The 25760-nt window shown below is 35.7% G+C and overlaps 1 protein-coding gene across 1 annotated transcript in view; it reads left to right on the top strand.

The window, feature by feature from the left end:
- Positions 1-980: 980 nt before the first annotated feature.
- PTPRQ (protein tyrosine phosphatase receptor type Q) overlaps positions 981-25760 on the top strand; it is a 108878-nt gene continuing 84098 nt past the window's right edge. Inside the window, exons 1-14 of the mRNA XM_074901491.1 lie at positions 981-1034; positions 1485-1596; positions 2430-2656; positions 6616-6685; positions 8783-8982; positions 10267-10516; positions 13701-13829; positions 14604-14750; positions 16376-16548; positions 18943-19153; positions 20854-21006; positions 21128-21307; positions 22056-22163; positions 24667-24948. Of these exons, the coding sequence (XP_074757592.1) occupies positions 981-1034; positions 1485-1596; positions 2430-2656; positions 6616-6685; positions 8783-8982; positions 10267-10516; positions 13701-13829; positions 14604-14750; positions 16376-16548; positions 18943-19153; positions 20854-21006; positions 21128-21307; positions 22056-22163; positions 24667-24948 (2296 nt within the window). The remainder of the gene's footprint in view (positions 1035-1484; positions 1597-2429; positions 2657-6615; positions 6686-8782; positions 8983-10266; positions 10517-13700; positions 13830-14603; positions 14751-16375; positions 16549-18942; positions 19154-20853; positions 21007-21127; positions 21308-22055; positions 22164-24666; positions 24949-25760) is intronic.

Raw genomic sequence — 25760 nt, 5'->3', positions numbered from 1 at the left:
AAGAGTTAACAACCCTATGGCTAGCAACAGAACAAGCACCAGCTGTATCTTGAATTTCAGCTGTAGCACTAGTTATGACAGTAGCAGTGCTAACTTTGAAGTTGAGGACACCAGAAACACCAGAACTGTGCAGGGATTCTTTGTTAACTGAACACGGCAGAGACGCTTGAGCTTGCTCTCTGTGAATGGGGCTGTCGGCGCAGCATAGTTGAGAGATTGTCAACCAAGTCTCAGAGGTAGTATAGCAAGTGTAGTATAATATAATGCTGTATCGTGGCTAATAAGCAATTAACCTCATGTAGCAAGTAAGCTGTTTTTAGATGCTTTTATATTTGGTTGTAACTACTAATATATTTGTAAAGGGGGTTGTTTAATCTTTTATTGCACAATTCTCTTTCAGAACCTGCAAAGCCAGAAGGACTTAAGTTCTTCAATGTTTCATCACATTATTTTTCACTGTATTGGAGACTACAGTATGGACATGTAGACAGATTTCATGTGGATCTTATTCCTGATCATGGTTCTGTTGTTATCCTAGATGTTGGAGTTAGAGAGTATCAAGTATGTGCTTTTATTACAGGACTTGCATGGCCAGCTTTTCCTTATGCACTGTGCTGATGAGGAATCCAAGCTTGCCTCCTTAGCTATTTAATGCAAATACTAATATGAAGGTATTAATGAAAAATTGGTGAGAGCAAATTTCAGCGTCCAGAGTTTGTTACCTAAGAGCGTGTGGTGAATTTACTTTTTTTTTTTAAGTCTGCTAGAAGGATACAGCCAGTCATCCAGGGGTTCATGAATAGTTTAACAAAGGAAGGGCAGAGCTATTGAGTAATACAGACTCATTAATTGTGCACTTGCCAGGAGGATCTGTGCTTAAATCATTAATGCAGGCAACATTTCACTGCTAAGCCATCAAAAAGAAATAGGAGCACTTTTTGATTCTGCTGTCTGAAAATATAATAATATTAACAGAAATAATGGTTGTTCTGGTTGTTTTGCTTTTGTTCTTTATTGGAACTGCTAATATACAGGTATTTTATATAAATGCTTGCTAAAAAGTTGTTAATTATGTTTATTTCAAAAGATGGGGTAGCTTAAGCATCAAAAACCTGTAGGTTTTTTAGGTTGCTTTTGTGTTTATTCTTTCAAAAAGGAATTTTATAATGCTTCATATTTGCTTTGGTAAGGATAATACAGAAAAACCTCTGTAGATACACTGATAGGAGATAAAATTGTTAATTTTGTTGTTCTTTAATACTGAATGTTATACAAATCTTATAGAGGATAGTTAAATAAGATGGCAAAATACTGTACTGTAGATAACAGATGTAAACTACTATTTTTACTATTATAAATACTGTGTATTTCTAAAAGCTTATTAATAGATCACTTTCAATAATGCAGTGCTTAAACTTTTGGGGATTTTTTTCCTTTCCATGATTCTTGGTAAAAGACTTAAATAAATCTATGTCCTATTTCAGGCTGATTTTTCTAATACTACTCCTGGAACAACATACAATGTTACAGTTTCTGCAGTTTCTTCTTCAGTGTACAGTTTACCTGCGAGTAGAACAGTGACAACAAACGTGACAAGTGAGTTAATAATGACTGATGAAATCTTGTTGATTTTTTTGACGGTGCTTTTTTGTATGTATTATATGCACAGTAGTATCTGAGAAATTATAATCAGTTTTGAACTGTCCTTTTTTTTTTTCGTTAGCCATAAAAAATACAGGTATTCTATGAGAGTTTCTCTATCAGATATTTTTAAGAAGCAGCCCTGGTTGTGAGTTGTAGTTGTATTCATCCATCAGCCTGACAATATAAAAAATAAAAAAAAAAGAAAAGAAGAAAAGAAGAAAAAGACTTAAAGGAGAACAATTTATAAGCATTTTTAAAATTTGCTACTGTGTCATGTACATTCATACCCCAATTTGTATGTATAGTGGTAGACTTCGAATACATTTTTAAAAAATGTAGCCTTATCAGATGTGTTTTTGTAAGAGTGCAGTTTACTATTGAATGGTTTTAGGGAAAGGAGCTGAAATTAAGCATGCTAAAATATCTCAAATATTAAATTGGCATTAAACTTTGTTTTGTCCATGAAGGTCTTGAGCATTACATGTTTTACATTCTTGTAGAAGAATGTTCCTGGTGTTCCAAAATTCATTTAATCATTTTTGTAACAGGACTCTAGCCAGCAAAAAGTTTTTCATTTAACAGTACATTAGTTTTCTGTAGTTTTACTGGTTTATGCTGGCAGGTGATTTAATTTCTTTATAGAAGCTGTGAAGGTGTCTCCATTATGTGGAAACTTAAAAACTGTTTTCTGTGTGTGTATATATATATATAAAAAACCAAAACCAATTACTTTGGGTTTTTTTTTTTTTTTTTTTGGTTGGTTTTTTTGTTTTGTTTTTTTTTAGATCCTGGGCCCCCTGTGTTCCTTGCAGGTGAAAGAGTGGGTTCTGCTGGGATTCTTCTGTCATGGAATACACCGCTGCATCCAAATGGGAGAATTCTCTCCTATATCGTTAAATATAAAGAGGTCTGCCCATGGATGCAAACAGCTTATACACAGGTCACAACAAAGCCAGATAGTTTGGAAGTTCTTCTTACCAGTCTTAACCCTGGAACAACTTATGAAATTACGGTAAAAGCTTTACAAATGCCTTTTAATATTTTGAATTCTGATTTATTTAAATCGTGTGAGTTTAGGATAGGTCCATATAGTGTTTTCTGAAGGACATTGCTAATTGTTGTTGCCATATAACAAAATATATTAGCCAGGTATTTGTTTACAGTAGTAGTTTTATGTCTACTTTAAATAATTACCAATCAAAATTTTGTACAAAACGTAGCTTTTTCTATTGATATTCTTATTGACATATGGCATTATCTGGTAAAAAATAAAAAGCAAAGAGTAGAATTTTCAAAATAATTAAAATCCTTTTTCATCTTAATTGAGATTTAATCTTTCAAATCCATGGTGCACCTTGGATATTATGTGTAGATTTCTAAATCATCTCAACCAGATCCAGAAAAGCATGTAGGTACATATTTCTTTCTTTGATTAGTTTAAGAAGGAGTTTTCTTGCCTGAATATCTTTTTAGTTGTAGCCTGTAAACACCTAGCCTAGTTTCCCTAAGCACTGGGAGTTTTACCTAGTGTTATCTCCTGAAATAAAAAATGGCATACCTTTCCATTCCTTTTCCATAGATTTAAATGCCTAGATGTTCACAGTGAGTATCTACTGCCAAAATCAGTACATGTATTTTCATGGCTTCTGTGTGTGAAATTTGTTTACATTTAGGCACTCCTCATCCATCTCTGAACTTTTCAACAATAAATGATTTCAGGTGAACAGAAAGGAACTGCTGTCCTTTTGGCAATATTTGCCAAGCTGTCTTCACCTGACTTACTCTTTCATAAGAGAGGTGCTTCCTCTCAGTATCAAAAATGAAATAAAATTATGTGTTTGATTTGCTTTATTACATATTATGTAATACCATACAGTGCAAAGCTATAAAAAAACCTGAAGTTGACCAGACTAGGAATCGGGCTGTGCAGTGACTCTTTGTAAAGGTGGGGGGTATTTGTGTCTAAGAAAGGAAAAATGTAATTATGCCTGCCATTGTGGGAAAGTTGCTCACTGTGAATCTAGTTGTGATGACCATGCTGATAAAAGCCAGTATATCCACAGCTGGAGAAATGTTTATCCTTTGATGTCCTGCCTCCAGTCATCTGTTAAAAAAAAAAAAAAAAAATAGCACCACACAGAAATAGTTCAGCTACTATTTGAGAAAAGAATTATCACCTAGGCTCTAAGCAGATTAATCTCTTCAGACAGATGAAGTTTGTTAATTTAATTAAGATAATTCAGTTTGCAATTCTGAGTAGATCAGTAGCACTTGTGTGGGGTTCACCATTAAAGGTTTTTCAAATTTCATTCTTTGCTCCATATACGAATCTTCCCCGGGAAAACTGTGGAATGTTTGAAGTAATTTGTTTTACTTAGCAATAACTTGCCCCTTTTTGGTATATATGGGCAAATACGTATATATATGTATATATATAAATATATGGCTGGTGCCTGACACATTGATCTTCGAGCAGAATTTGACTCAGGAAAATTACTTGTGACCCAACAACCTCTGTCTAGCAGGGACCACACGGCTTTTCTCATGAGTGAATAAAAATCTGTTGGCAAGCTAAGGGTTGTTACATTACCTACTGCTTTGGTGGGCGCCCTGACCGTCTGACCCACGAGCAACCTTGCAGATTCAATAACAACTGAGGTGGAAACACTTTTTCTACGTCACAGATGTGACCAAAAAGAAACATTACATGTTTTCCTTCTCATGAGCAATTTCTTGTGGTTCTTTTGTTTGTTTTTTTCACTCTGTTGTGATTTAAAAGTAGTCCTTAATTTTTGCATAGGTGAAAATTCTTATTGTTTTAGGGTACCTGGCTTGGTCCTGTTGTGAAATTCTTTCTGGTAATACTGTGACAGTAGAGTTCAACAAAGCCTATAAGCTTTGAATATGGGTTTCCAATCTGTTTGTAACAGCCCAGTCTTAATTTCTTTACGTCTAATGAAAAAAGCATTTTTAAAGAAATAGCAGTTACAAGTGATAATTTGTTAAATCCTGGAGAGTTATGAATAATTTTGAACATCTTATCATTGATATTTTTGTAAAAATATGCATTCAAGGTTTTTTCCTAAACTTAAATAGTTAGTGGCCATATACTTCAGAGCCTAAAAATTAATACTCCTTCCAAATGTGAACTGCTGCTCCTTGAACTTTGGATAGTGTTTTGTTATCTGCATAATAATCTTGTCCTTCTTAAATGTTTCCAAGCTTTTTTTAAATAATGGCTCTTTGTGGCAGTGATCTCTAGAAGCTAACAGTATATTGTGTAAGCATTTATTTTGATTTATCTTCAAAGCTAATCTGTGTGTGTAGCTGACACCTTTACCATGCAAGTTTTTGCATACTTATGTCAGAGTAACTTTAAGATCCTTTGAAACTACACGTATGAGACAGGGATTTCCTGTCTTAATACTATTTTTCCTTTCTGGACCCTTTCTACAATATGTACTTTGAGATGAAATAACAAAATGTCAGTGTTCAGGTGAGGACATACTTTTAGATGTATATAATGCAATTTTAATACTGTCAGAATTTTCTGATTGCCTGTCAAGCACCTGAAGATTTCCAGGTAATTTCCTCAGCTATTGCAATTACTGTAGAATTCATCAGTGCTGAAGGATGTTTCAAGTTATTCTCTCTGTGACACAGAAGTAGGTAGGGTTCTGGGGAGGAGGTGGTTGTATGGCTTAAGGGAAGGAGATGCCCAGTGGTACAGATTCTCCTTCACCAAGCAGAGCATGCACTGCCCTGGGAAGTGGTCATAAGTATATACATCCTTTTACATCCTAGATTAAGTCTTCAATGTTACCTTTGCTGTAGTTTGTCTGCTGTGGCTTAGTACTTTTGTTTAAATAGCTTTACAGTCTTCTGAAAGATGCCCAGTTTAGTCGTGAGAAGTAATTAGAACAATTCTTTCTGGCCTGCTGGCTTCTTCCACTCTCTTTGCCCTTCATTATCACCTGCATGCTGTCTGTTGCTTTTACTATGATCCACACATAGTTTTGCATATCTGCCCCTTTTCACCCTGCTTTCCCCATAGACTGCACCACCAGCTCAGCACCTCCATCATGCCTTTGTTACCTGACACTGATGGGAGGGTACAACTCTGCCAGCTTTAACGTTCCTGGTGAGCTTTTCGCTTTGCTGCTTCTTTCACACACCCCTCACCATCACTGTTGGAATTTTGCTTATGTTTTACTTTTGTTGTCTCTGTCACTTTTTTTCAAAATAAGGAGTCAGGCTTCATTCTTCTTTCTTTGTAAGTATTGCATGTCATGGCCCATCACTGAGTTGAATTGTCAGTAAGTCCTATATTGCAGAGTAAATTGCATTGTTATTGCATTTATCTCCATAAATTCTACAAAAGTCTCAATGTACTGCCCTTTCACGGGAAGACTCTGCTATGATCATGAGCATTGAGGCACATCCACCATAAAGTGCATCCACAATTCTGTGACCTGTTGTCTTTCTGCCAAAAGACATGCTTTCCTCAGGTTTCTGCTCCGAAGGAGGCTGACCTGCTTTTGCTATTCTTCAGGAGTTCAAGAAATAAAAGAGAACCTATTTTCCTTTTTGCTCTTTTAAGTTATAGTACAAGTATAATAGGAATGAGGAAGCTGGTTTAAGTGAATTGTGGTAAGGAAACGGAGTGTTACTGATGTCATTCTTGCTGTTGACTTTAGCATAAAATAGGGACTCAGCACTTTTGAAGTGTGGATATTCACACAGGGTTTTTTCAATTTCTTACACCATTTCATAATTTTTCCACTTTATTTTTTCACATTTATATGTTGAGTAGGAATTAAACAATACAGCTATAAAAGGCATGTTCGTGTGTATAGTTTTTAAAGCTAGAAGGTGAATCTCTGTGTATCCTTAAGATTTTCATAGTCCCCGGAACTAGATATCCTATAGATTCTCTAATGTGGCGCTTTTTTTTTTTTTTTTTTTCTGTAGGTTGCTGCTGAGAACAGTGCTGGTGTTGGAGTATATAGTGATCCTTTTCTTTTTCAGACTGCAGAAAGTGGTAATTTTAATAAGGCTGCTACTTACTTTAATTAAAGCTGCTCTAATTTGTTCAAATAAAGTATCCATGCACATTTTATTCTTGAACAACTTCTGATGCATTTAGAACAAAATCCTAATTATTTTTTTATTCTCTTACTCAGTGGAAAAGGTGCAATTTGCTCATATTTGCTAAAGGTCCTATTTGCTAATAACAGCATTTAGGGTGTGCACATATGAGGGTTTCTTATATGCAAAGTCTGTTTCTGTTGGGGTTTTCCTGTACCAGTTTGTAGGTAGGCTGCTTCCAGTAAGCAAGGTCACAGGTTGAACAGAGCTACCTATCATATGGACCCATCTGCTGTTGCCTGCAGCAGTACGAGACAGACTTTGTTGTGCGATCAACACTGGCACTACCTACTTATGTCAAACCATATTTGTTTAGTGCTGGAGTCAACTGCCTTCTCTAAGAGGCCCAGCACAGAATGTATTTTACTAAGTTTTTACTTTTTAATTCTGAAGAGAAAAAAAGTAATACATGGCTGAAATGAAAATTTTACTTTATGGTTTTGAAGATTAAAAAGTAATAATTACACTCGTATTTGCATAATCTTTATTAATTTAGTGTTTGTAGTCTCACTTATGCTTCAGGAGCAGTTGTGCCTTGGCTGAAGAGCTGGCACCAGGCCAGTTATGCTAGGGTGAATCAGTCTCAGTGGAATATAGTATTTGGGCTGCCATGGCAGTGACTGTCCCTCTGTATTTAGGAATCCTGGTTGGTTTCTGTAGCTGTGCAAACTGCAGAATGCCACACCTCAGTTAATACCAGGAAATCATCACTCTGCATGAGATTTCTGAGATAATGCAGTGATTTATGAAAACAAATATAAGAAGGGGTAGTAAGCTTGCCACATGGAGCAATGGAAAGTCATTATCCTTCATTATTCTTTGTACGTTGTTGCTGGTAGAGAACCGTATTTCCATGAAATTTATTTACTCATGTTTGACAGAGGATAACACTAACATTTCTCCATATGAGAACATTAGATTTTTACTTTTCGATGCATTTCTGTTTAGATTTTTATTAAAGCTAAAATCCCTTATTATAAATGTAATTGGAAGATTGCTTCGAATTCTAGGTGGGAGTTATGTGTCACTGATACTACATTTGTACTTTTACCTTCTCAGCTTTTTTTTTTTTTTAAAAAAGCTATTGCTTTGATGGTTAAAGAAAGCCCAACATCTTGATCAACATGTAGAGGTGCAGTTTAAAGTAGGAAAGTTAGCCAGAAGATATGATTATTTAAATATAGAGGCTGTAGTCTGGGAGGAGGCGGAAGGAGTTGAAAGGTCAGCAAAAGATTCAGCAGGGCCTAAGTAAGAACTAAGTATGAGGCTTGGAGGACCTGTCTGAATTCACCTGTGGAAGATCTGTAATTGTGGACAGTTGTATATTTTTGAGGCAGCTTAACCATTTTCTACTTAGTACTAAGTCTAGCTGTTGCAGGAACTGCTGCTGACTGTGCCATGCAGACAGGACTAAGAGAGAGCCACAGTGCTCTAATTCACAGGAGAGTTCAGACAACATGTGAAAACTTGTTTAGATGCTGCATCCCATTCCTCTGTTCTGTAATTAGTACAGATGCTCTGACAAAAGGCCTTGGAAACCATCACTGATACAAAGAATACAATTTCTGCAGTAATAGTGAATATTCAAATTGATCTATTAAAGCTACCAAAATTGATATCCAGCTGAAAAGATGACACACGTGAAGTGAAAGAAAACACTCCATGCTATTACATGATCTTAAACAAACAAAAATGGTCAAAAATTTGCTGCTTCTGACACAGTAGATGAGTTGCTTCTAGGAATAATATTTTTAAGTTGACCAAACCAATTACTATATTATTACGAGACTGAAATTATTGTATTTCTCACATTAGGTTGGAAATGAGCTGGTTGCATATCAACACTTCACATGTGTTTGTGAATGGTTGTTACTTATTTGCTTCAGGCTTTGGAAGCTAGAAATGGCATTACCAAAAAAAGGGATTTTATTTTTTTCCAGTGCTGAGAAGAAAAGTGTGTCTCACTGCTTTTGTTTGTTTTGTTTTCAAGCTCCAGGTAAAGTAGTGAATCTCACAGTTGAAGCCTTAAATTATTCAGCTGTAAATCTGATCTGGTTTCTCCCTCGTCAACCAAATGGAAAGATAACTAGTTTCAAGATTAGTGTGAAACATGCAAGAAGTGGAATTGTAGTGAAAGATGTCTTGGTTAAAGTAGAGGACCTTCTGTCTGGGAGGTTACCAGAATGTAATGTAAGTGCTATAAACCTTTTAAATTAGAAATAGACTCAAGCCACATAATATAGTTTTACATTTGAATTTTAAGACATAAAAAATTTGGAGGCTTGCTTTTCAGAACAAACACAAATACTTTACACACTTAGGCCCAAGGCAGGATATAATGGTTGAAGAAAAACATTTCTCTTCAAAATAATTTAAATGGAATGCTTTTCCTTGAAAAGCTCAGTTTAATCAAAGTAAAAATGTTAAAAAAGGTTCAATTTGATATGTTTTTAACAGAAAATAATGAAATAGATAATTTTGAATTTTTTCAGCTTTCGATTTTTACATTTTGTTTTATACAGCATTCAGTTAGAAAAAGCAAGAATTGGTGTGGGGTTTTTTTGTCAGTGCTGACATATAATAATGTTAATATTTTTATATATAGTATCATAATGTTTTTTATATTTTAAATGTGTGCTTTATTCTGTGTATCACATTCCAACATTGTTTAAATACTTTTCATATCAAAATAAAAAGACCCGTCATTAGCAGAGTGATTTTTAAAAAGATGTTTGTAGTCTGAGTTGTTCTTACAAGAAGCATTAATTGAAAATTTTCTGAATTTTGACTATTCATTGGATTCAAACCTGTAACCAATCTATACCTTTCAGAATTTCTTGAAGAAAATTTTCTGGTATTTCTTTTCCTTTTCCTCTTTATTCTGAGCAGAGTCTTATGATTACTTGGATGTCAAGATTTTATTTTGAAGATCGTTTTAGACATCATAGAGGTTCCCAACATCAGGCTGATTTAATTCAGCACTGAGAAGGGAGACTGGCACCTACTGAGTCATAAGCATTGGTTACTGTGTGTCTCCTGACAGTATGGATGAGGAAACACTTTTCTGGTCTTATCCATGATAATTGGATATATGTATGCTATATATGTATACACATGTGCATGCATATAATGTACATGTGATGTAGAAGGACCTCACTCAGGGACTTCTTCAGAGAGAGACTGAACATTGAAAATGATATCTGGGAATAATTAAATGAATCATAGAGAGTTACTTCTGTTCAGTCAGATTTGAGATCTTTCAGGATAAGGCAAGAAACTGTAATACTTTCACTAACTGTACTAAGAATGTCAACTAATGAAAAGGTAACCTAAATTTGGAGATTGAAGTATAAAAAGAGAACCAATTTAGGGTAATTTAATTTCAGAGATGGTCTGCCTTTTTTGATCTATGTATATTTACAGTTATAGGTTATAGATGCAGCTTATCGTGTTTCATATGTTGTCTTTTTGTAGGATAACAGTGAATCATTTTTGTGGAGTACTACCACTCCTTCAACGACTTTTGGCAAATCCACAATTCCTTCACGGACTACGGTTACACCAATTACAGAGGCACTGAGTCAAATGAGCTCTGTTTGGAATGAACCAATTAGTTTTGTTATAACTAACCTCAGGCCATATACTACCTATCTTTTTGAAGTCTCTGCAGTTACCACTGAAGCAGGCTACATTGACAGTGCAATTGTCCGGACACCAGAATCAGGTATATACTGCTTTCAAATGGAAATAAAGTTCTCTGATTTATATGGTAACTTCAGAATACCAGTTTGCAGTTATGTTGCAAGATACTTTAGTCTGAATATATCTTTATCTGTATTATGCTCTTGTACTTGCATAATTACTTAATTTTACTTGCGGGAATCAACTGTAAGTGTATATAACTGTTAATATATCTAATAATGTATAGTGAGGGGAAGTTCAGTTTTTATTAAAAGTCAGAGATACCAAAGTATGCTCAGGACAGATCAAATTTTATGAAAAACTGAGGGTAATTTAAGAACTGCAATTAATGGAAGGAGAATTAAAAGTACAGATTCAGGGAAAAGGTGTCAGGCATAGTATTCAAAAAGCAGGTGTATTGTGTACACTTAGAGCTTCTTTGCCTTTGTGGAAAAATAAACAGTATAAAGAAAACTCCTGTCCCGTGGTTCCTCAATCTGGACCTATTGCAGAAAGTTGTTCAGTGCTGAAGAAATCTTTAAACACTAGGAAAGTTGATTTTGGTTTATCTGCAATGCACTGAGAAGTTAGAATTGGAAACAAAGGTTGTCCGGGAGCAGGAGTTCTATAATGGCTTAGGTAGTGGGCAAACATCATATAGTGGAGCCATACCAAAAAGGTGTTCTAAAGGAATGTTATTCTGGCTTTCCATTTGCTAGTGCATCATTCTTTTGCCTGACACAGTTTGATGTTACTGGGTTCCCCTTTCATACATCCAGAATTCATAGCGCTATTCAGATTGAAAGAAATTTAATTGCCTCTTAGCACTGTTCATTTGAATTGCTTTGCTAGAATTAAAATATCCTTAGTTTGCTGTTCTGTCTAGGGCTAATAAAGTTTTGTCTAGTTTCTGTTCTAATGGTCTCAGGGCTAATTTCCAGTTTGTTTTAACCCTGTTAACATCCTAGGATAAATGCACTGGTAAGTGATGAAAAGTTTACACAATGGAATTTAGTTCTGCCACATACCTAGGAAGATGTCAACTGTTTGAAAGATAAGATCTTCAGTCATTGTGTATTGGGTGCCTGTACCCCCAGGGTTTGTCCATTAAAGCAGGGTCTGGGAAGAGGGAGGTTGGCTTAGGGATCACTGTGGGCGGATGCATGGTGTGCACAGGGCCACCGGCACGGTCAGCCCTCGTGGCCCAAGCCGTAGCAGGTCCTTCTTCTTAGGACCACACTGGTACACCCAAGCTTCTGGATCCACCTCTACTAGATCTTCACCTTATGAGCATTTAGGTGCCTGTTAAACTGTTCCCTTGAGAGTGCTGTATGCCTGCATGCCAAAGAACCCTGTTCTGGGCCTGGCCATAGAGTTGATTGGTGATTTGTTAGGAAGGCATTAGGAGTTAATAGATGTTTTTCCTCATTATTTTTATTTTTTTACCTTTCATTTGCCTCAGTGGGAAAGGTGTTTTTACATGCTAAATTTTGTATTTATCTATACAGACTATATAGGAGAATCATAATTTAGGAATGTTGCTTTGCAATTATTGTGAACAGTTCCTCCTTCAGTATCAAGGACCATCATTCAAGTGTCTCTGTGATTATTGAAATGAACTTCCCTTCTCCAAATGTCTTGGTTCTTACAAGAGTCTTTTTAGTGCCACACTAGCCTCCCCCTCCAAGTTACCAGTTTCTCATACGGCCAAAACCTCACATTTCATTCCTCCACTGGAGTGTCTGAGATGAGGCTTGAGGGAGAGGAACTGATATAGTTTGTGATAGCAGGTGGGAGAATGGAGAGCACATTTATTTCAAATATCACTTTCCTACTCACATGGGAGCATGACACAGAGTTGTTGTCATGCCCATTTCGTCACACAGAAGAAGATGATATATGTCCTTACTGTATAGCTCATTGATGTTCCACTTAAAAATGCTTACAATTATTTCTGTTCCCTCCAGCCAGAATTTTATGAGATATGCTGAAGCTCTCCTGTGTTCCTGACAAAGATATTTTTCTTCCTTTGGTTTTTGAAAAAGAGGCTATTTATTTAAAGTATTTTAAAATGCTTCATTATATGTATTTGTTTACGAAATATAAAATATTTTTTGAAAAAATACCTCAGCATGCAGGTATTTCCTTTGCAGGGATGACTGTCAAGGGGAGGATACTTCTACAAAGAGAAAAAGATTTAAACTTGAAAAAAAAGTGGACTCATAAGATAATACTTGTGTGCAATTGTAGCTGATACAATTTGCATAAGTAGTCACTACTGACCAATCTATTGCATATCTTTCAGGAATGATCAGATTTTTCATTTCTCGCATTTGTACATTAGTTTTTACAAAAGACTGTAGGACTTTTTAAAGAGTAATATGTTAGTTAACTTACATATTTGTTTACAGGGTCAGTCTATATCTCCATATTGGCTTAAATCTCACACATGACATATCAAGACCTGATTTTCATAGAAATTTGTATCAAGCAGTTCCCATAAGTTTACTTGCATATGCAGCATTTTTAAAATCAGGTTTGTTTTTACTCCATATGGATGTACAAAATTCCCCCTCCTTTAGTTGTTTTGGGATTCAGATTTTAATCTCTGTGATAATATCTCATTAATTTATCAGTGCAGTAAGGTATACTTTAGAAAGGGCAGGGGTCGGATTGCATAATCACTTGAGTATTGGAGTAATTTAATATATGTGAATAGTTTCATGAAAATAGAAAATTACTCATGTATGTAATGTTTTTGCAAGCTTAATTGGTTCCAGGGTTACCTTTTTGGATAGCAATGTATATCATTATTGTTGTCAGAAATCTTCAATATGAAATATTGTCTATGTGAAAGAAGAACCTATTCAAGGAAGAAAAAATGTACCTGATGTGAGCTCTGTATTGCTAAGCCTCACAGTCATATTTGAACATCATCTATATGTAATGGCTGTCATGATGAATTCCATGCTAAACTTGGTAGAATCTCTGCCTTTGTCTTTTAAGGACTGTTTGCATACTACCAGCTCTCTTGATACCTTTTGTGAGCATTACTTTAAAAAATAAATTAAATAAAATTAATTCATTTTTGATGGGATGTGCTTTTAATGTAGCTTCCCTTCAGAATATTTAATGTTTATCTTTAAAAAGAATTATATGATATGTGGTTCTTGGAAATCCTATATAAATTATTTTATGTTCATAGACTTTTTCCAATATTGTTTAAGTTCCAGAGGATCCACCACAAAATTTTGCCAAGAGCAACATTACAGCAAAGTCTTTTGCAGTGATGTGGGACCCACCAACCATAGTAACAGGAAAGTTTAGTTACAGAGTTGAGCTGTATGGACCATCTGGTAAGTCTGAATTAATGTCTTTATTTCTTTTTCTTTTTTGTGCTTATTTCCTTACGCTTGCATTCTTAGTGTCCCTGCCAATCAAAAATGAATATTTGAAAGCAGTGCTATGTATACTTTTTACTATTAGAATTTTTAATAGTTTTTAGATTACTTTTAAGGGAAAAGTCTGTCCATCGTGAGGAAGAATATGCAATTAAATTCACACGGGATATTCTGAAGAGTGGAGGAAGCTAACTTTCCTCACTCTTTCAGAGAGATGACAGGCTAAGCTTGCAGCTGAATGAGGGTGTTTATCCAAATAATTCTGTATCTTACCTTTACTCTTTTCTCCTGTTAAAGATTTCTGGAGGATTTTAATTCCTGCGTAGTATATAATCAACTGTATGAGTTTGTTTTGATGGTTTTGTAATTTTTTTAACTCAGACATATATGTATAAAGAAATTATATAATTGCCTGTAGTTACATAAGAAGTTAATGAGCTGTATAGTAATGTTTTTAGGGACGACATAGGAAAAGCAATAGAAATTAATTTATAAACACACACCCTCCCCTTCCTTTTAAAACTTGTGCCTTCTTGAGGTGGCTTTTTTGTTTGTTTTTTGTTTGTTTGTTTGTTTGTTTTTTTCCCCCAGATATTCAGTACTATTTCCGTGAAGTTGATGCCAAATTAGCTTTTCACAAACAAATCTGGCTTTTCATCGTTCATCATCCTGGAAGGTAGCTGTGGATTCTTTATTTTTGAGCTAAAATATCGTCATTTTTCATTCCAGGTCATATTCTGGATAACAGCACAAAAGATCATAAATTTGCATTTAGTAACCTTGTGCCGTTTACAACATATGATGTGTACATCAGTGCTGAGACAAGTGCTGGGGTGGGGCCAAAGACTAACCTTACAGTTTTCACTCCTGCAGATGGTAAGTAAGCAAAGAGAAGTGAAGTAAACAGACTATAAATGATAACTGGTTTCAGTTTTCCCTTCAGAGGCTTTTAGGTACTTTGCAAAGGAAAGAAGGGGTGTGTTATAAGAGAGAAATAAAAAGCTAATGAAAGAAATTAGCTAAAAATTTATCACATCGATTTATTTCTCCATTTTTTGATGAGTTCATATGCTGTCACTAAACTACTCGCTATCAGAAGCCTTCACAGATTTGAAAGAAACGTAGTTTCTGCCTGAATGAAAGTAGTTATTTTTAGATATGGTAATTAAATTGCAGGTCCCGCCAGTACCCATTAGATGGCAGCAAGTGGAAAAGAAACAACAGCGCACGATTCCCCACGGCTCGTTAGTTCAGCCCAAATTTTTTTATTAAACATCTCATTTGACTAATTTTCACCAAATCCAAGGTCCCACACCAGTCTCTAATGAAGCCACCTTTACCAGGGACCACAGCTCTGAGGCAGACCCAACATCAAGATCTTGTCTTGGGGCAGTTCAGCCCCTGAGCCATCTACTCTGTTGTCTGGGAGTTTTGGCTGCCAGTAGTTGACTCACCAGGTGAGTCCTTTGCTGTATTGAAATGCAGTTTTATGTTACATGTGTGTGAGATTGTGCAGGATCTGCATCTGAGGATGCAACCAGAAAAAATTAAGAGTCAGTGTGTAATAGGCAGGCAGTTTCACGATGGTTATTTCTGTATTATGTTTATGCCACACAGCACAAATTTAGAAAATCTCTCAGTCAGTGATTGCTGCAATGCTTGCTGTCAAGGTGTAGCAGCAGGAGGAACACCTATCCTTATTTATCATATTCTTTCCTGAAGTATCTGCTTTTCTCGGCTCTCAGAGACAATTTCCAGGGATGGCCTGCCTCAGTACAATCATGCTCATCTGTCTAAACTCACTGGCAGAAGCCAAAGGGGATTTTGGTGGGTTTGGGTATTTTTTTTAGAGTGACATAGAATGTCTCATTTTAATGCCAAATCTACAAATATTCGTTATACAAGTAATTTCAAGTTTGTCTTTTTCTGAGGTATATTAGGAAAGAATATTTTTCATATCAAATATGAATATTGTTCTATTGAATATAAATGTATCTAGTCTCTGGCAGTCCTATGCAAAGTACACTATCATTATTACTGCATAGGTAAAGAAGAAATTGAACCAAAATCTGTTATAAAAGGGAAGTGAGCAAGATGTATCATGTTCATTATTTTTTCCAGCTTTTTACTTCAGGTTTTGATGAATTTAGAACTAAGCTTTCATTTTTGGTATACTTGAGATTCTATATAGGAAGCTAGCAAAGGTCTGCTTGCTTCCAGTGCACTGACTTCAGTGGACCTATCCTGATTTACATCTTGTTAGGATCTGACCATATTCATACATAAGTCATATATGTCAAAAAAATCTGTGTGATTATTTTTAGAAGTGTAACTTGTTTGCTTAGAAAGCATGTGAAGTAACTGTCTACCTGCACAGGACTAACTCAAAAGATAAGGACATGAAACTTGATTAAATGCTTATTGTACTTTGCATGCAGTGCTGAAAAAGTTTGTAATAAGCACAAATGTTTAATTAAATCAAGTTTTTCTTGAATATTCAGTCCCAGGTGCTGTATCAAATTTACATCTAGCAGAAGTGGAGGCCACATATATAAAAATTGCTTGGAGGAAGCCAGGACAACCTAATGGAATCATTACCCAGTACAGAGTTAAAGTACATCTGCAGGAAACAGAAGTGATTCTGGAAAACACTGTCCTTGAAGGAAAAAATAAGGTATTCAGGGTTTTTTTAATATGGATTTCTTTGCTAGATTAAATTTGCTTCTCTGCCTTATCTGATAGGTACAGAATGCGGAATTAGCCACCACAGAGGAGTTGACAATGCTTTCAAAAGCCACCTTCCTCACCCTACCCTCTTTCTCTGGCTGGGTTTTAAAGAGGTTCCAACAATGCTCTTTCTACAACAGGAAAACAATAAATGATTCTTGTAGAATGATCCAAACTGTCTTAGCTACTGAAGACAGAAGCCATAGCCCAGTCTTGTGCTTTCTAGCCCTTGAGTTCTTTGCAGCATAGGGTGACCTAGCAGTAAGATTTAGGTGCCTAGATTGATACATAGCCACTAAGGCAGACTCCTAGAAGATGCAGGTATGAATCCTATGGACAAGTCAATTCAACAGAAGTCTCCCAAGGCTGGTTAAATTCTCTGCTTGCAAGGCAAACAGCCCTAGACTTTCTGCCCCCATCTGTATCCCTGAATGTACGTCTGACACTACATGCTGAACTCCATGCTATGGTTGTATACTAAGGAAATCTGTGCACATCTATTGGATCAGATCTTGTAGAGGATGTATGCTGTCAGTCAGTCTAGCTTCTGGATTTTGGGTGCCAATATGCTCTACATGCTTAGACGGGGCAGCTCTGAGCATGCAGTACGGAACTGTAGACCCCTAGCAAACCTTGAACTCAGGATTGAGTGCTTTCTGAGGTAGGGCTTTTTGGTCTGAACTTTGAACATAGGTTGCCCAAAGTTTGCAAAATTCCTTTTTTCAGATAATGGTGTCTTTTTCTGGATCTGACATAGAATCTAAGTTTTTGATGTAGAGCTGAATGAAGGAGTTAATTTTCAAGTTGAATGGTATACATTAAATAGAGCCCTGGAGCCAAACAATAAATAAGGAGTAACGGGGAAAAAAATGAGGATAAAGATCCATTCATTAAACCAGGCAGACATCCTTGGAAAATGAAAGTATATAACTCTGTAATTAAAGATCGTATCATAGTACAGACACAGAAAAAAGGGAAGTTGTCTGCACAGACATGTTTTAATGATGGGATTTCCTAATTTTCAAGTTCTTAGTGTAGCATCATTGCTGCTTTATTATAGTTTATGAATCTAATTTTCTAATTAAAAACCAAATCAAATCATAATAAATATTACTTTATTTAGAACCCCATTAACACAAGCTTTGAACATCTACAGGATTTGAACTGTCAGATCCACAGTGCTAACAGTACTCAATAACTAGTAGCAATAAAAAGCTGTTGTCTTATATCTGGAAAAGCCTCAGAAGCCAAAAAGTATTTCCACATGGATTACTATTTTGCTCTAAAATGCTGGTGAGGATGAGGCATATATAGCTTTTGCCTGTTGGTATTTAGGTCAGACCGATGCTATATCTCTGCCTGTGGTTAACACCCCCCCATAGTTAAAGCAGTAAAAAAGCTGCTTTGCTCTCTCTCCACCCAGAGTCTGTAGGGAGAGAGCTAATGTGTATTAGTTACATCACTGTAAAAGCATCTCTTTCTGGCAGTGAAGTGGGCTGTATGTGTGAGTGGGGAGTGTTCACAGATGACAGCAGAACAATTTAGAGACACTGGAGTGCTGGATTCTGTCCCAGATCCTGAAGGGGCATAATGATCTAGGAGTTACACACCATTCTGTACCTATGCTTTAATCGCTTTCTCTTTTCTCTTCTGCTTTTGTTTTTCCTCCCTTTGTAGTTCTTGCTCCCCTTATACCTACTGCCATTCCTTTCCAACATTTGTCTTTTGCTCCTTCTGTCCTATGGACCTCTATATCACTTACCTCCTTTTCACTTTCCCTTTTCACATATATACTCCCTTATTTTCCCTCTCCCCTTATTTCATTAGCTTCTGTCCCATTATTCCCTCTCAGTGATCTAGTCAACCTGTTACTCCTTTTCTTCAGGGCCTAGTAGGGGCATCTGAAGCCCTCTTGTTTTCAGTGCCTGCAACCCTGTTTCAGAACATGTACAAGTGGAATCTCCTAAGCTCAAACGTGTGTCTATTCAATAAAATTTCAAGGACATAGCATTAAAGACCTTGGTCTAAAATTGCCACTTTACTATAAAAAAACATATTTTAAAAGGTTAAAAAAAAGAATGTGGTGTTTATTTGAACAATAAAAATTAATAAAAGGTTGTAGGCTACTGGCAGCTGAGTCTTTTTCATTAGAAAATATTGTATTTTGCAAAGTTACTGTTGGAAAGATAATGTTTGCATGCCAACATTTATGTAGTCTGTGTATATATATATATATATATATATGCACAAACACACAAACACTATTTCTATATTGTATATAAATGTCATTAAATTAGTGATTACAAGTTTTGTGATTTATTTTTATATTTCTAATTTCTAGTATTTGATTGATTCTTTGCAACCATACATGATAAATGAAAACATCAAACCTTCTCCCACATGGAATTCAATGGAAACAGCCAATGAATTATATGAAGGTTCAGCTGAAATGTTTTCCAGCATTCAGACAGCTTCCCCAGTAATATTTACAAGTGTATCTGGTGATAATTTGCCTCCTATAAATGGAGCTGCAAAATTACATTCTGCTATGGGTAAGATATTTTAGGGTATTTTTCTACCTGCTCCTTTGTTCTGAAGGACCTCCATCATTGTCCCAGATATGATCTTTAGCACATGGTTCAAGCAAATTATAAATGGGTCATTTGTTGGAGTCAGATTATTTTACTACCAAATAACCTTCTGAAGCAAATGGGAATGCCACACAGGCAGGAACTAGCCCCTTGTCACCTAGCTGACCTTCTTCCTAGTGAAAGGAGCACCCGAAAGCCATCAGCCAAGCTGCATAGACAATCAGTTATTACAGTTGCCAAAGCAGGTGTGATTGTCAGGGATTAACATATCTCCAAGCCCTTCAGAGACCTTGATTTTTCTAAGCCTTTTGACTAATAGGTTTTCAAATGTCAGTGAAGGTAAATAGGTCAAAAAGTTACAACTTTGCTATATGAGTGACAAACAGGTGGAGATGACCCCATGACATGGTGATGTCATTAGTGTGTACACTTGTTCTGTATTATCAATGGACCAGTGTTTCTTTACCAAGTATGGATATTTGCAAATCATTAAGCAGACCTCAGCTGACAGGCAGGGACTTAAAATACCAGTCAATTTTTACAGTGAATTTTGAACAGTGGGGAGAAAGTCAATTTTTTATGTTTTGAATTTTTTATTAAAGTCACCAAATGCTCCATGTACACCAGTATCTAAAACCAGAATTTAATCCATTAGTTTAAACTACAGTGGATCTTTTCTGTACTATATTAATCCTGAAGAATCTTCTTTGTCATACGAGAAAACTTACAGTGCTTTAAATGTGAATCTTCTTTTTACGGCCTCATTCAGCTTGAGGTATTGAGTTGCTAAAAGATGTCTGTGTTGCTGAAGAATTGACTTCAGATAGCATCTGTTGTAATCTAGCATAAGAGTATTATTTTATAGTAATTGCAGTAGTTAAAGCTGTTGACAGCTAAATTTTCAACAGGGTCTGCTGATTTTTAGATGCTTTCATTTTCATGCTGGTCTTGTGAAACTCTGAGCCTGATACACAGATATGTGAAGCACCCACATTTTTTCATGTTGCAGTGGCATAATGGCTGCTTTATAAGATGATTTTGACTAGCACAGTTGGATTGTGTCTGCCTTTGAACTTTACTGCAGATGCACCAAAGACTGTCTGGGCATGTATGACTTCTTCATTCTGCTGACCACAACTCTTCTGCTAAAAATACCACTGTGAAGGGATCTGTGAGGAGAGCCATTTCAAGTATAGATATTATAGCATCATTGAGAGGGAAAGGAAGAGGGAATCTGCCTTTCTCAATTAAAAAAAGATGAAAACAAACCCAAAAACTCCATCAACCTAGGAGCCGTGGTTCTAAGCAGTTACTGGACAGACTAGGCCATATACAAATATGCCTTTTCCTAGTTCCTAGGGGATTTCTCTCAATTCTTTTTGGAGACAGCTGTCAGAAAAAGCCTCGTGGTTTTAGTTCTTGCCCATTCATTCTTTCATCTAGGCTAATCTATCTATTGTACACATGAAAATGGACCTATAATAGCCTTTCCTTGATTGAGTGAAGGAATGGAGTGTAAACTCTTTACTTTTGTAATTGCCATGAAAGTTCATTCTTTTACAATAAAATAGTCCCAGGTTGCTGTGTCACAGTGAGTTTAGAATGCAAAATTTAAAAATGAGTTTACAAGTAAGTAACTATTTCTCTCCATTTAATCACAGATAATCAATATACTATTAACATCTTGTCTGAAGAACTGTCATATGTTATAAAGGACCTCGTACCTTTCACAGACTACACAATCAGTGTGTCTGCTTTCACTGTTGTTGGAGAAGGACCACCATCAGTTCTTACAGTCAGGACACGTGAACAAGGTGAAATGTTGTAACTCTCATATTTTGAAAGTTGACATACATTGACTTCTTTCACTGAACATTTAAATTTTTAAAAAATCATTTATTTACTTACTGTTATAGTTTTCTGTTTTCATTTAAGTTCCAAGCTCAGTACAAAATATATCTTACAAGAATATTAGCTCCTCATCTGTTTTGCTGTATTGGGATCCTCCAGCAAATCCCAATGGGAAAATCATTCACTATACTGTTTATGCAATGGAACTGGATACAAATAGAGCATTCCACACAACAACTTCAAACAACAGCTTACTTATGACAGGTACAGTGTCAGTTGATTTTAAAAAGTAGAAAAAATTACAAATATATTATACAAAATTATTTTTTCTGACTTTATGTAATGTTTCCAAGTTAGGTGGTCCAAATCTCCCCTATTCCCCCCCCCCCCCCAAGCTGCATGCAAAGGCCAGGTTGGGACACTACTGTCAGACTTGTCTACTGTGGAGGGGTATGTAGGGAGTGTGAGATGGGAGGAGAGGACTAGGTAAGGTGAGCAGTAGTTTGTGAAATGTGGCAAGTAGTAATTTTTGAAATTGATTCCTCCTTGGAATTTCTTCCTCAGCCTCTCCATAAGAAAATATTCCTAAATTAATTGTTTTTCATACTTGAATTATTTTTCAGTATTTGTCTGACATTAATAATTTTATTCTTTTAAGGTGATAATTTTGATAGTAATTGAAGAAAATGCATCCCCCATGGTGTTTCAGATTAATGCATATAGAATGAAAGCACATATTAGGATGTACACAGGCACTTCCTTTGTTTTGACAAATTCTTAAAGCTATTTACAGGGTTGAAGCTGGATGACATTTGAAAATCTGTTGATTTGACTGAGTGCTTATTCAACTCTCCCCAAATAAATAGGATTAACATATTCTGTCTTTTAGATGACAAATGTGTATCAAAAACTCTCAGAACAGTAACCATTTTTACAGTTTTATAAGTAGCTATGAGGAAAAAAATATGTTTAAGAAGTCAACTGTCAAGATTTTTTTACTTCATCTTTTTAGGTTTAAAAAAGTACACAAATTATAAAATGAGAGTTGCAGCCTCTACCGCAATTGGAGAAAGTGCTTTGTCCGAAGAGAATGATGTTTTTGTGAGAACCCCTGAAGACGGTAAATACATTGTTTGCAATGATGATTTGATTTTTGTATTGAAGTTTGCACTTCTTCAGAAGACTGGGCACATACATAAGGAGGGGAAGAAAGTGTACAAATAAAATCAGTGTTTGTTGAAATTATTAGTCTTCTATCAGTCTGTGACTTCATTCAGCCTGTTTTTAGGTAAATGCTAGAAATAATGATGAAAGCTGCAACATGATCAGCAATCAACTAATTTCAACTCTGATAGACAAATGAGAAGAAAGCTGCAAAGCTGAGGTTCCTTCACTGAAAACACTGTGTCCCTAGGTCCCTAGACCCCATCTAAACCAGAATCAATTATTTTTGGGACTCCAGCTTTTTTCTTTCTTTCTTTCTTTCTTTCTTTCTTTCTTTCTTTCTTTCTTTCTTTCTTTCTTTCTTTCTTTCTTTCTTTCTGTTATGGAAATTAGGTTAGTTTTGAAGCATCTGGAAATAGCAACTTTCAACAATTCAGAGGCCATATTGCTGTCTATAAGCAGAGCTTCTGATAGAATGAGGGTTTTTTTATACTGAATGATGTTATATTTTTTTGTACAGGTTTGGCCCTTTATTAATTTTAAGGCCAATCAGTAGTTTTAGTGTAGGGTATAATACTACTTTATGAAGATTTCTGGATATTCCTTGCTTGCTTACAAAGCAGTCTCCACCCATGAAGGCACAGGGGCAGTAGCTGGAGTTGCCATTGGCCTCTGCAAAGAGAACACAGGAATTTGATTTACAGAGCAGAGTCATGAGTATTAAACCTTAATCTTTTCTCATTTGTATCAGGTTTATATTTTCACTGGTTTCAGCAAAGTCATTTCAAGTTTTTGCCAAAGTAATAAAGAAGGTAATTGTCCAGTTGTCGTTTATCCCTCTCATTGCCAAATATGGTACAATACAGGAAAAAATAATTAGTTGAGAATAAAAGAGCAAAGGATTACAGGATTAAAAATCACGGGGATTTATGAATCTTAGATAATTTGAATAACCAACCAAAATACCAAATTAAACAGCAAAACTCGTAAAAGGTGTTTTGTAAAATGCTTGTAAATTTTTAAAGGTTGTGTGCTTTTATGCTTAGTGTTTTGTGGAGGAAAGGCATACCCCAAGAACAGAAAATTACCTATATAAATATCTTTTTCTCTGAAACTTTGTAATTCCTTGTCTTTGAGCATTACAGAAATTGTTCAGAGTGGAGTTTCAGGCCAACAGTTTATCCATTGGTAAGAGATGTGTGCAAACCTTGAGGAAGCTATTGAGAAAACCACCAATAATTCCTGCCTTTTTATAAGGCTATCTGTAATTACTCTTGTCTTCCTCTTGTTCTTTGGCTTTGCTGAGGTAATTCAGGTTGAGATTCATGTCTCCTAACTTTAGGCAACCTAGGAGTGACAGCTTGTTTGACTCTTGAAAAAAGAGATATCTCTAAATAAAAGGTTCACATCTGTCTTAAATAACTTGTGTTAGGATGGAAGATACTAGGCTGTTGCATTTAAATATTTTACCATGCCAGGTAAATTGCAAAACGCATTTCAATTGAAAATTAAGCTTCTTCACATGGGAAATATCCTTGTGGACAGTCTTGTCATCCAGAGAGTTGTGATCTGCTACAGTTAACACTTTTCCTTCATGGACATATGTATTTGTACACAAACTGAATCTCATAATCCTGGGTTCTTAGTACATTTTTTTGAAATTTTATAGACAGACTGTTTAAGTGGTAAAGTGATGAAGCCTTCAGAGGAATCAAGGTTGACATTCAGAGATGATTTTATTCCTAAGTGCAGCCCACTCACTCCTTCAACACTTCTGTGCATTATTAGCTGACTGGAGTCACGTGAATTCATATGTTGCAAGTAGATTTAGCCAACACCCTGAAACTGGGCTTGTTTTGTGCATGACTTTCACACCAGTGCACGCAAGATTTACACTGGGGTCTTCATGGTCATGAATTAGCAGCTGTATCAGTAAACTAAAGGGAATTTAGTTACAGTGCATACAGTGCCTTGGTTCAGTGGTTGGTTGAGTGAGGTAAGATGGGTCATTTAAGAAGAAAGCAGTAAGATGGTATTCAGCTAAGTTTAAAGAACCTGAATTTGAGGAAGACAGTGAGAGTATTTGAAGGATCAATCTGCATGAGGGCAGCAGACGGAAGATTTATTTTTTTTCTTAATAAATGCAGTTTTGGATAGATTTGTAAGTTGATGAGAAAAGAAAATCCAGAAAACCTAGTGTCTGGGATGCAAAATGATGCCTGGTTTTATGAGTGAAAAAGAAGACATACTGAAATTATGTCTTGATAAAAAGTTATAAGACTATCTTTATGATAAAAAGTGGTAAGGCTTTGAGAAGGAGAGTGAATGAGTGAGTGTAGCCCTTTTGGTACAGTTAGCTAATGTAAATGTTAGCTTCAATAGGTTGATGAGATCATTCTTAATTCAATTAACTGAAAGTCTCAGAGATTATTTTTTTCTCTTTGATTTCTGTATTACAGAACCAGACTCCCCACCCCAAAATGTGGAGTTAATAAATGTAACTGCAACAGAAATAAATCTGAGATGGTTACCACCTGAGCAGCCTAATGGTCTCATAACTCACTATGAAGTTCTGTACCATGATTCTAATGATTTATTTATTAAAAATGCCTCATCTACAACTATATCACTAAATGAAATGAAGCCATATACTCTCTACAACATCTCTGTAAGGGCATTCACCAGACTTGGCCATGGAAATCAGTCATCTTTTCCACTTCTAGTGAGAACTTCTGAAACTGGTGAGTGTATAGTTTTGGGGTTTTTTTAAATGTGTATTTTCCACAGTCAACTGCTTTATGGTGACCTTTGTCCAGGAGATCAATTTAATTAATTTTAAAAGTATGTGTTTCCTTTGCAAAGCAATAAGCTTGAACCCTGTTTTGTCTTTTATATTCAAAGCAAAAGTAAGAGAACAGAAGGAAGATTGAGAAGTAAAGAAGACAGTGGGAAGTTTTATGCCTGATGGACTTCATATATTTTACTATTTGTCCTTGGGGATTCCCTGTGTCTTGCAGAAAAATAATTTTTTATAGGAAAAGAGGGCTTTCAGAAAGTGAGTGCAATTTGAAATTCAAGTTATGAACTGAAATTTTATAAGAATTCAGTCCTAATGGTTTTAGAAAATCAGAATTTGCAGACAGGTGCTATTTTGTAGCAGGCAAAGTTGTTTATGTTACTAGAAATTTTTTTGAGAAGGTACAGATAAAACAAAATAGCAGAGGATTAGAGTAGATGAAGTTTTTCTATGAAACAAAAGTAAATTTAGAAGTGAAGATTGGGAAGGATGAGCATTAAGGAGGTGTAACAGGGCATAGGAAGAGACTTGAAATAAATAAGTAGCTGTGAGGTAGGAAAAGGTAGGGAAGGGAACATAAAACATCAACAGAAAGTCAATTTTCAGTGAAGCTCAACAGGAGAGAGATTGGAGGAAAAACAGGATAATGGTTTACATAGAGGAATAGATGTTTGGGTTAAGCTGTAGATTCAGGAATGAAAGGTGGCTGGGGAGACAGACATGAAGGTTAGTTTCCTTTAGGACTCAACTATATCC

Source organism: Athene noctua, chromosome 3 (genome assembly GCF_965140245.1).
Source record: "Athene noctua chromosome 3, bAthNoc1.hap1.1, whole genome shotgun sequence".
Taxonomy (NCBI): domain Eukaryota; kingdom Metazoa; phylum Chordata; class Aves; order Strigiformes; family Strigidae; genus Athene; species Athene noctua.
Note: the sequence above shows the minus strand (reverse complement) of the source record. Positions and strands in the feature narration are given on the sequence as shown.